Below are 12318 nucleotides of genomic sequence, written 5' to 3' on the forward strand. Positions count from 1 at the left end.
CCACACCAAAACGGGCCCAATCCGCGGCCATTTTGGCACGGATTGGGCCCATTTTGGGGTGCTGCGGCGCGCAGGAGCGCACCGCAGCGGCTCAAAATGGGCCCAATCCAGGCCAAAAAAGGCCCATTTTGAGGCGCTCCGCAGTGCCTCAAAACGGGCCTGATCTGCGGGTGCGTGCAGCTCTGCAGGGGAGTGCGCACAGAGGGTGCGTGCCCCCCCACTGGCCAGGTAAGTGGGGGCAGGGTGTGGGGGCTGAGGGCAGGGGATCCCCCGCCCCCACCAGGGGTCTGGCACCCCTACTATCTCCCCAGAGAATCAGGAATCAGACAAAAAAACTTTTAAAATAAATTCTTCTACTAAATACAAAAATACATGAATGAAATAAAGATAAAGCAGCAGAAGAAAATCGATTCCACGTGTATCTTGCTAGACACCTCAGATGTTGATGGCGGAGGAAAGGAGCAGAGTTCCCAAGGACATTCGCTATTTCAGATTACAACTAAGAAAGAAAGACATCAGTATTCAGTACATCTTTCTTTCACTGGAAAAATGGAGTCTGGTTCATAGTTCAGAACTCAGCTGGTTGAACGTTTGTTGCCTAGGAGCCCTGATTTGAAAGCTGAAACCACAAGCTGCATCGAAGTACTTGAGCCTGCCTAACTATTGTCCATAGGCCGGATCCATGGGTTGTGTCTTACTAACTATGGAGCCTTTCTCCAGCCTTTTTGTGGTGGATATTCTAATGGTGGAAGGATCCGTTGTTAAAGGAACAGTGTCGGTGGATCCAACTCCATGTATTTCTTATACAAACTGCTTAGAATGATTTGGGATTTATAATGTCAGTATCAATAAATTTGTCACGTGTCCCTTGGATTTGTCTTTTCCCCATTTTCTGGTGATGTCCCTACAGTGTGTTAAATATTAGAATGCCTGTTCAGTGTTACTTTTTTTATGCAAGAGCCAAATCCAGTACCTCCTTAAAGACAAACTACTTTTCCAGGGTATGGGCTTTTGAAAGTCAAAGCTCTCTTCTTCAGATACAATAATGTCAAGATCCTTGCCGTGCTGTGTGATTTTAAGCATGTTTACTCAGAAGTAAGTCCTATTCAGTTCAATGGGATATAACCCACAGTAAGGGACAAACTACAACTACAAGTTAAATGCAATTTGTATATATGAGTGCTCAGGAAAATAGCCCCTCTTTCCCTCCGTGCCATGGTCCCAGTCATAAATGGGACCCCACGGTGCTTTTAAAGGGAGTTCCCACCGGGAGCTGGCAATTGCAACATGGCTGAAAGTCCCCACGGTGGACTCACATACATTGTAACATGTAGTTTGACCCTAAATGTGCTTAGATTGCAGCCTTTGTTTCCTCTATAAACATTAAATAACTGCATTGAATATCAGTAAACATAAAAAGATATTTTTTGTTCCAGAATATGCCTCCAAAGATGATCACCGAGATTTTGCAGGAGAATTGGAAGTACTTTGTAAACTTGGACATCATCCTAATATAATCAATCTTTTGGGGGCATGTGAACATAGAGGTATGTTTTTCTTCTGGGTAAAGTTTTAAAAGGTATTTGGGGAAATCTCGAAAATAAGATCAGTTGAGTTTTGTGCCCAGATAACTTTACTGCAACCAAAAATATCTGTCATGTATGCCTGCATACCTGCCATTAATGTGTTTTGCATTTTGTGCTGATCATAACTGCTTGCTAAGGTTGTATTCTGTATACTGTATAAATCATCTGAGAGTGTGTTAACTACTAACATGTAATATACTGGGCCAGTGGGGGTTGACTGTTATCTATTGAAAGTATTTACGTACTTTCACTTCTATAGCAAGTGTCCTTGGATGCAAGATGCGGGCAGTGAGCAATGTATCTTTTCTCTGAGACTGAGATGATTTCATTCTGTACTCTGTCTAGCCTAAACTAATCAATTCCCATGTAACTGGGGGTTTTGCGCCAGAATGTTAACGGACCCAAAGGGCAGGAAGTTTCCCTATAATTAGTAGTGCCGTTTTTGAACAGTCACTTCTGCCAATTGCTACCTTTGTGTGAACACCTTGAACTGTATGGATCTCTAATAAAGTTGCTTCAACTGGAACACCTGCATGTTAACTGTGGAGGACTTGAGGGACGAAACTGCCAGGGACTGACAATATCAGAGTCTGATTACATGAGATGCTAATTGCAAAGTGGGTTCCCCTCAACCCATGGAGACACGTATCACCTGGGCAGACATATTTCTTTGCGACTAAGACAAATAGGCCCACCCTCATAGCCCTTTTCTATCTGCAAAAGTGTGCTTGGTGGAAAGCAGGGTGCAACAAAGATTCTCCTGCTCCCCGCATGCACTCAGGAGCCCATTACCCCCCTCTAAAAGCACACCATTTTGAAGGTCCATGTGGTCACATGTTAAATGCAAGTTGGGTTAGGGTTTCCACCAACCCACCTCAAGTTTAGCATCTCATGTAATCAGACCTTCAGATGAAAACACTCATGTTGTTGGCTGTTTGATGTGTATCCTGTATCCAAAGTTTTGAATAGGGAATGTCAAATTAAAACAGTGGCTCCAAATGCTTTCCACCAACTCATCCTCATGAAAAGACTGCATCTGTCTGATGACAACCTAGCAGCCTTCTTGAGAGTCTATGACTGTAATGCTTTGTGCAGGGGACTGTGCTTGAAACTCTTTGGAAGATTCAGCAGGTGCTGGTTGTAGTGGCTGTCCTCCTACCAGAGGAGTTACTAGGAATACATTATATTAGTACTCCAACTCCCTTTTTAGTACAATTCAAGGTACTGGCTAAAACCCATCTAGCCTTAAACAGTTTGGACATAACATACCATAGAGACCACCTCTTCTCATATGACCTTTATGATCTCTGAGATGTACTAGAAGCCAGGCTAAGACGTTCTCAGTGGTTGCTTTCTAAGTATGGAGATCCCTTCTGCTTACCGAGTTGCCAAAGTCCAAGTAGAGCATCTTTCAGAAGTTGTAAGCAGTGGTGGCAATAGGGCAGACAGTAGTGGCCACTGCAACTAAGGGGGAAAGGACCTTCTCTTAATCAGAAGGCATTGCAAGATGCAAGTATACAGCTGGTGAAGGCCAACAGTGTCCAGCATGGGTCAATGACCCCATTACTGGTGACATCTGCTGCTAAGAACTTGGGGCCTCCTTTTGGTCTGGTCTCTGCTGATTATATGACCAACTCGCTTGAAGCTCAGAGTTAAGTTGGGTATGGAACCATTCACACACTATATGCATGGCCTGGGGGAACATGAGAGGCACACATAGGACTTCAGATGAGAACAAGGCCAAAGTTTTGCATAGCATTCTCAAAACTCAGGGCAGGAATGGACCCTCTTTTGGTAGAGGGGATAGATTATGTCTGTTCTGGGGCTCATCATAAATCATCGCAGCCACCTTGCTCATAGAAGTCCTCAGTTTGGCAAATGTTATGAGCCCATTCTCTTTGTTTTGTAACAGGGTATCTCTATCTTGCTATTGAATATGCTCCCCATGGAAACTTGCTGGACTTCTTGCGGAAGAGTAGGGTCCTAGAGACCGATCCAGCATTTGCCATTGCCAACAGTACAGCTTCCACGCTGTCCTCCCAGCAGCTACTTCACTTTGCGGCTGATGTGGCCAGAGGAATGGACTACTTGAGCCAAAAACAGGTCAGCCTTTTTTCTTTTTTGGAAACCCAAAGTGATATCCATTGATACCATGATACACAAACCCCTGTGAAGTCAAGTTGGGGCTTAATTGTGCCCAGAATGGCCAGTGCTCCAGCCTGGCATTTGTATCCAGGGCTCAAGCCTGATACTTACAATGAAAGAATAGATTAACATGGCCCTGATTATCTGCCACCAATTAAAGAGAACCCACGTGATTCAGGAATGAGAGGGAAGGGCTTCCAAGCTAACACCATCATGTTTCCTTCCAAGCACCCTTGACCCTGGGCATCAAACTATAGGGTTGCCAGATGGCAGTCTAGAGACTTTCTCTGTAGCTTTCGATTTGCTACTGAATCTGGAGGGCAGTGGAAATTTCTTCCAGTTGATTTACTTTGTGCTGTCCCTTCCCCCTGCACACCTAGCCTGAATAGCCCACATTTAGCCCAAGTTTGTCTGGACTTGGCAGCTAAGCAGGGTTAGTTACAGTCAATACTTGGATGGAAGACCACCAAGGTAGATGGAGGTTGCTATCCAAGAGGAATGCAATGGCAAACGACCCCTGCTTGTCTCTTGCCTGGAATGCCCCCGGGATGGGGTCGCCATGAGTCAGTTGTGACTTCCTTCTTCCTGCCCAACCGTTATCTAGCAGTTGCCCTGAAGAAGACCCCTGGGTACTGCACAACAATCAAGGGAGAGGACAGAAGAAAGACTTGGGTAGGGAGACAGTCAGGAAAAGCTGCCACTGTCTCCTGCCCTGATTCAAAAGCAGATTTTAAAATACAGGTTTGCAACCTAGTTATTAAACTGCTGAGTTGCTCAGAGCAGTGTACAGTGAGGCAGATTAGGTTAAGACAGTGTGACAGCACTGCCCCAAAGTCACCCTGCAAGGCAGACCAGGGATTTAAATCTGGGTCTCCTTGATCTTAGTCCAACACCCTTTATGCTAACTCTAGTTATTTTATGACTGAACTTTTAAAATCCAGCATTCCCGGCAGCACTTCTTGTGTATCCATGGAACTGGAAGCTAAAGGCTCTTAGAGTAAGAATATAGTTATGTTTAATAGTTCTTACAGTTGTGTTCCACTTTTCTTGTCTTTGTTGGTCCCATCAAGTGCTTTAAAACACATTGTTCAAGTTATGACTATAGAAAATGTTCCTGTTGAACTATCTTAGTTTCTGCAATAGCAGACAGTATGAAGATAGATCAAGATAGGTATCCGTGTTAGTCTGTCTGTAGCAGTAGAAAAGAGCAAGAGCCCAGTGGCACCCATAAGACTAACAATATTTGTGGTAGGGTATGAGCTTTCATGAGCCACAGCTCGCTTCTTCAGATACCTGAAGACAAGTATCTGAAGACAGTATGAAATATATGATGCAATCTAAGATCCAGAACTTGGTTTCTTTTTTCTTTAGTTTATCCACCGGGATCTGGCAGCAAGAAATATCTTGGTTGGGGAAAATTATGTTGCAAAAATAGCAGATTTTGGATTGTCTAGAGGCCAAGAGGTTTACGTCAAGAAGACTATGGTAAGAGTCGAAAGAAATTTTCTTGTACAGAGGCGTCTGCTACGTTATGTTGTTAGGAGTAAAAATTAGAAAGAAACTTCTTTTAGAAGAAGCTGGATTTAAACCTAGATTTAGCTCAAATGTCAGTAGGACAAAGGTGTGTTTACTTGTAAGTAAATTCCCTTGTAACTCAAAAGACTTTCTTCAACATAGTATATAGAATGAGGTCTGTTAGTTTAAGTGGGAATGTATCAGGTATAAATAATATTCACTCTTTGAGAGTTACAATAACATCCTTTGTCAGGTAACAACAGTTTGTGTGAGATGTTTTATATTTATGTTCGTCTCAACGGAGTTTAATCAGCTGTCCAGCAGCAATGTTAGAACGCACAGTGCCTATATTGAAAGCTCTTGAGCAAACTGGGTGGAGAGGTCTTCATTCATTGCATTTTAATGGTGGAGCTGTGGCTGTCAGGAGTAGCATATGTGAATAAATCCCCAACTGCTCCAATCATCTGAAACAGATAGTAGGTGATGGAATAGACCTCTGCCTGAGATCTTAGAGACCCGCTGCCAGTTGAGTAGACCATGGTGACCCTGATAGTCCAATTGCCAACTCATTCAGTTCGGTTCAGTTTCTTCATTTCAGTGGAAAGAAAACAATCTCACTTACACAGACGAATGCACACAAGGAGTGGGAAGCAGTTCTGGCCCAGGGAGTTTGTGCACACATCACAGCTCATGGTTTCAGCACAAATTGCTGTGAGATGCTGTAACATAATTGGCTTTTTTTCTGTGTAGGGACGGCTCCCAGTGAGATGGATGGCAATAGAGTCCCTAAACTACAGTGTGTATACTACAAACAGTGATGTGTAAGTGATACTGCAGTGTTCTGAGACTTTTTTATAGTCTCTTCAGGGCAATATTACAGACAAGTGCTTTCGGGTTTTGACCATTCATAAGATAATCAAGCAGAGGAAGAACATAAAAATATATGGAAAAAAAGAGTACAGAAGTGGAAGAAACAAAAACTGAAAATCCATTAAGAATTGCACAAAGTCATTGGAAGAATTTCATCTGAAAGCATCACTTTAGCAACACTTATGGTTTTACATAATTTTTTTTAAAAAATTTGTTTTGTAAAGCTGCTTGAAGAGTTTGGTTAACATTGGGTTTGAGAAATAAATACATTAAATGCAATTTTCATAAATATCTTTCAGTAAAATATCCAGTCTCTTGCAACATTGTTTGGTTTTTAGAAGAGTATTTATTCAGACCGCTTATTTGGACAATTGAGGCCTCAGTTCAGCTGAAGTTCATTGTTAGGGGCTAGGCAGCAGTGACTCCTTATTAGAGATGGGCACAAACCAAAATACGAACCAAAGTTTGTGATGAACTGGGCCGGTTCATGGTTCGCAAACCAGTGGTTCGTCAGAGCCAATTTCTGACGAACTGCCATGAACATTTGGCTGGTTCGTTGGGTTCGTTTTTTGGTTCATCACTGCAGACAGCTTCAGTTTCCTAGGCAACAGGGGATGGACTTCCTGCAGACCTTCTGCTGACCTGGAAGTGACCTCCTGTGACGATTTGCTGACCTGGATGTGACATTTTCACAAACCAAACAAATTGGTTCGCGAACCAGGGCAGATTCATGAAAGTTCATGGTTCGTGAAATGTGATGAACCACGAACCGCACAGTTCATTTTTTTCCAGTTCGTGCCCATCTCTACTCTTTATTAGAGAACTGTATTTCTTTGAGGAATAATTCTTTCCAATGTATAAAGGAAAAGATATTTGTCTTGTTTTAATCAATGATAGCTTATTATTTATAGTTTTTGTGTCCAATTATCTTTTATATCAGGTTTCACAGAAAAATAATTTTTTACTAACATCTTGAATACCAGGATAAGTTTGGGCTAGATGTCAGAAATAAGTATAATTTTAGGTGCCTATCTGTCCATACAGCATCATGTCTTCATAATACACATAATCTGTCTAAATACAATTAATGTTAAGGGGTTATGGTATTTCTTATCCCATTTGCAGGTGGTCCTATGGTGTACTGTTATGGGAAATTGTAAGCTTAGGTAAGTATCCATTTTTAGAATGCTTATTTCAGTAAAGAACTGAATCTGTCCTGAATCTACTGTTCATCAATGTCACTGAATAATTCTTTTGCTGTTAGAAGCGAGAAAGAAAAATATCCATCTCTGTGCCATTCATATCTACTGCTGTTTTAGTTTTTCCTCTTAGGGAAAGTGCTTCAACCCCTTTATCATTTTAATTATCCTTTCCTGTACCTTTTCCAGCTCCAGAATGCCCTTTCCAAAATGGGGCAACCAGAATGGTACATAGAATTCCTAATGTGACAGCACATTATGATACTGGGTGTGTTATTTTGATCTCTTTTCTAATAATCCCCTGTGAAATTTACCTTTTCTACTGCCATTATACACTGAGCTGCTATTTTTAGTAAGCTATTCACTATAACCCCAAAATCCGGTTGTTGTTGTTTTGATAGTCACAGCCAGTTCAGGCCCCTCATCAATATCTCTTTCTCTTCTCTCTCTCTACATATATGCAAAATTAGGAAATTGCACCAGTGTGCATTATTTTACATTTACATGGAATCTTCCATTTGTCATTCATTTTTATTTGTAGGATTATTTGTAGGATCCCAACCATACATTCTTGAAAGTTCCAGTGGCAAAACTGCATATTTCCACAGCATATTTCTCGGGAGTTGATTGTCCATCAATATTGGGCTGTGGTTGCGGACAAAACCTTGAGACAAAACTGACCAAAAATTGCTTTAGGAAAAGCCAGGGACTTGTATGTACTCAAAGAACTTATGTTCTTTGAACAACAGACACTTCCCTGCCCCATACTACACGGGTTAGATGGTTCTTCTAATCTACACAAGGACATACAACTGTGTTATTCCTTTGTTTCATGTCCCTCTCTAAGGTTGTTCTATTCATGATCTCCAGACTCTCTTTGTGGCATGTCTAGTTGAGGGGCCAGGCTAGCCCTGTTTCTGCATGTAAAGACATCTTTTATTATCTTTTTGGTCAAATCCAGTTCTGCCTATATTTCAAGCTATCCGTGATGTCACAAAAGTGTACACTGGAATACATTTTTTTAAACTTTAAGGTGCCCTTGGACTCCTATTTTGCTGCTATGGACTAACATAACCATTCAATTACAGGTTATCAGTAAATGGAAACTAGGTCTTCTGCAAATGCACTGCTGGACAAAGCATCTTCAGGCAATACTCTTCCTTTTTAGTCTAAAACAGACCTGCACATGTGAACCACCAGCTGTGTATTGTAGCCTGCCTAGTGCTTGACAGCATTGCCACTTTTTACATCCCAAAGCAGAAGACAATAATAAGTAGTTTGTTGAGAACCTGGAGGTTGGCAGACATGGTTGGCGGCCTGTGCTAGGTTTCATGGGTCTGAGGCACAACCAGGGCCGGCGCCAGCATTTCTGGCGCCTGAGGCGAGATACCTGCCCTGTGCACGCACGCAAAGTGCGCACATGCGCGCTGCCCCTGCATGATGACGTCAGTTCTGGCATCATCACGCAGGAGCATCCCCCTCGCCTGAGGCTGGCAGTAGCGGCGAAGGAGCAGAGAGGCAAGCGGGGATGTGGCCCACTTCCTCACTCGCTTCCCCGCTTGCTGCCATGTCGCTGGGGTGCCTGGCTTGCTGGGAGCCTAGCCAAGGTGGGCAGCAGTGGCAAAGGGGTGCAGAGGCGAGCAAAGCGGCCTGCTTCCCCACTCACCTCCCCGCTCGCTGCTGTGGCGCTGGGGCACCCAGCTTGCCAGGAGCCGAGCAGCAGCAGCGAAGGGGCAGAGAGGCAAGTGGGGCGGCCCGCTTCCCCACTCGCCTCCCTGCTCACTGCCATGCTGCTGGGATGCCCGGCTCGCTGGGATCCAAGCCAAGGTAAGCAGCAGCAGTGAAGGGGTGGGGAGGTGAGCGGGGACAGCACGTTCTTCTAAGTTCAGTGCTGTAGGCGGCTGCCCCCACCACCTCAATGGACGCGCTGGCCCTGGGCACAACTTTGGCTAGGGTAATCACTGGTGTAGGGTTTTTTTTGCTGTTGTTTAGAAGTTAATTGGTCTTACTGTCATTTATAGCCATGTGAAACAAAACCAAAAAATTCTTAAACACTGCTAAATCCTCTGTACTAGGTGGAACGCCCTACTGCGGGATGACTTGTGCAGAACTCTATGAGAAGTTGCCACAAGGATACCGATTGGAAAAACCTCTCAATTGTGATGATGAGGTGTATGTAATTTATCTTTTAAATACTTGTTCTTATCCTTTCTTTGGTTGATGGCATTTTAGAAAAATGTAAGTTACATCAATGTAAATTGAGTAGAGGGAAGTTTACTTCAGGTTAGTGAGGCAACTACAATAACTGAAATTCGAGAATTGTCTTATGCAAGCAGCAAAACATAATTTCTTCTAAGACCTTTATAAAAGATATTGCCACAGAATTTTTTAGGCTTTGGGATAAGGTTGGGCTTTTTATCCTCAAAGTCTCATAGAATGTCAAAGCCTACTGAATAATCCCAGATTTAAATTTTGAACTGTTATAATAAATAAGTATGCTAGGTTCTAAATATGCTGTTATGTCTGATAGTACTTTCTTCTCCTTCAGTTATGACCTGATGAGACAGTGCTGGAGAGAGAAGCCATATGAGAGACCATCATTTGCTCAAATACTTGTATCATTGAACAGGATGTTGGAAGAAAGGAAGGTATGGATGACAATAAAGAACATTCTCAGCCTCAGAATCAGTTATCTTTGTGGTGTGGTTGCCAGTATAAATAATTGGCTTGGATGCCATGGTAAATCTATCTTGGGGACAGTGCACGCCCCCTCCCAAGAACAACATGATAGGAGAGTTGGAGGTTTACAGCAATCAGCAAAACCATCCTTCCATTAACAGAAATTTCCCACGGGATCCAATCCATTGCTTCACAAGCACCTTCTGTACCCCACACCAAGCCAATAGATGGGCTCAGGGCTTTTCTGGGAAAAGAGATGGTGGAACTCAGTGGGTTGCCTTCGGAGAAAATGGTCACATGGCTGGTGGCACCCCTGATCTCCAGACAGAGGGGAGTTTAGATTGCCCTCCACGCCATGGCGCGGAGGGCAATCTAAACTCCCCTCTGTCTGGAGATCAGGGGCCGGAGCCACCAGCCATGTGACCATTTTCAAGAGGTTCCAGAACTCCGTTCCACCGCGTTCCAGCTGAAAAAAAGCCCTGGATGGGCTGCATGTCACCTGGTAGCCTGGCTTGTGCAGGGAGTTTGCATTCATGTCATTTCTCATCAATGTGTATTCTGACAGGGTATACAAATGGTATTTCATGTGTCACTGGTCGATCTTCAGCTGGTGGGTCATGTCCTCATCTAGGAAATTTCAAGAGAAAAGGACAAAAGGCGAGCTGGGGTTAGGTGCAGCAATGAGAACTGACATTGGCTTCTGAGTGTGAAATAAGACGTTATGCTTCTTCATTTCTTCTTCCAGACCTATGTGAACACTACCCTATATGAGAAGTTCACCTACGCAGGCATTGATTGTTCCGCTGAAGAAGCTGCATAGGATGGAAGAGCTTCATTTATTTATCTGTTTAAGCACCCAAAGACCTTGATCTTCCGGGACACAAAACATGCAGTGATGTATAAACGGTATATTGTGTCCCCTGTACAGAACCTTTTAACTACAGTGAGTTCTGTTTCAGTATCCTGTGGGACTGTGTACATAAGTGTGAGTGAGTGTGTGTCTGTGTGTCTGTCTGAGCAAGAATGAGAGTTTGCATATATACACTCATACTTAAGACGTATATATGCTTTCTGGAGCGAGAAAAAAGGCTGGAATAAATACGTTGTTCTGTATTTCATAGACAATTATGTATTGATTCCCCCCACCCTAAAAATTTGGATCCAGTGCAATCTCATGAGCCCCTGCACACTGAAGGATTGGAGACAGCATCTTGTTACCTAAGGGAAAATATTCAAATAACACACAAACACCATGTTCACTATAAAAATATCAACTAAGTAATTATGAATTTACTGCCTTTTAATAATACTCCAAAATCTGTTGCTGAAGTAGGTTGCATCAGTCTGCCTTCATACAGAAAGAAACAATGACCACAGCACCAGTGCAATATCATGACTTGCACCATCATACTAGCAATCCAAAGCACAAAGCCAAAGCAACTCTAGAACAATACCATTGTTTCTCACGTTACACGACTGAGAGATATTTTTAAATTTGATTTCTATCCTACCTTTCAGTTCTGAAGGATCCTCAAGGCAGTTTACGCAGAATGATAAAATACAATTAATGGGTGCTTTAATCATCTCTGACATAAGAACATTTAAGGGTAGCATCCTACCCAAGCCTCAGTTCACATTATTTTATTCATATACTGGGGGCAATCCCTGCCCACTGCTCTCGCAGTATTATTTTACAGGGGCTCTCCAGCTGCATGTTCCATGGGCTAACCCCAAAAGCAGCATTTGACCATATTTTTCTCCTATACTGTAAGTATTAACAAATTACTATTATGTAAAAGAAATCAATTATTTAACAAGATCCAGGTCTGTCATTCTAACCACTACACCGCACTGGCTGTTGAGTGTCCATAACTTAATTATTTCAAAACCTGGGTGGAGGCACTCTAAATTCCTGGAGGGCAAAGAGAAATGTGCTAAAGCCTAGAATGACTACCTGTTTAGCCCATATACCAACAATGATACTATCAGCAAGTGGAATGTGTGCATTGTTAATGATGTTAGATGCAAGTCTTTCCCCCTTTCAGTTCTCCAAGTTGAAGGCAACTCATCTGCCAAATGTTTGACAACCTATATTTTTTGCAGTTTCCTGGCAGGTTACTGAAATGTTGTTCAGCTCTAGAATCACATCATCATCACATAAATGGTTGATAAAAGACCATTATGTATACAAAGCCCAGTAATGCTCAAGCAATTTGCCAGGTACCTCAGTGAGTTGTGAAAGGTAATGAAGTGTGGCTTTAAGACAGTATGCTGGATGATGCACCCACTACACTATGCCCTCAGCAGGGAAGCCCCATTGGAAT

General features: G+C 42.9%; 1 protein-coding gene across 1 annotated transcript in view; it reads left to right on the forward strand.

The window, feature by feature from the left end:
* Positions 1-11081, forward strand: part of TEK (TEK receptor tyrosine kinase) — a 77136-nt gene extending 66055 nt beyond the window's left edge. The window contains exons 16-23 of the mRNA XM_054987228.1: positions 1437-1547; positions 3499-3689; positions 5103-5216; positions 5997-6067; positions 7242-7282; positions 9391-9487; positions 9864-9963; positions 10740-11081. Of these exons, the coding sequence (XP_054843203.1) occupies positions 1437-1547; positions 3499-3689; positions 5103-5216; positions 5997-6067; positions 7242-7282; positions 9391-9487; positions 9864-9963; positions 10740-10814 (800 nt within the window). The 3' untranslated portion in view covers positions 10815-11081. The remainder of the gene's footprint in view (positions 1-1436; positions 1548-3498; positions 3690-5102; positions 5217-5996; positions 6068-7241; positions 7283-9390; positions 9488-9863; positions 9964-10739) is intronic.
* The last annotated feature ends 1237 nt before the right edge of the window (positions 11082-12318 follow it).

The sequence above is a fragment of the Eublepharis macularius genome, chromosome 8 (genome assembly GCF_028583425.1).
Source record: "Eublepharis macularius isolate TG4126 chromosome 8, MPM_Emac_v1.0, whole genome shotgun sequence".
NCBI classification, from domain to species: Eukaryota; Metazoa; Chordata; class Lepidosauria; order Squamata; family Eublepharidae; genus Eublepharis; species Eublepharis macularius.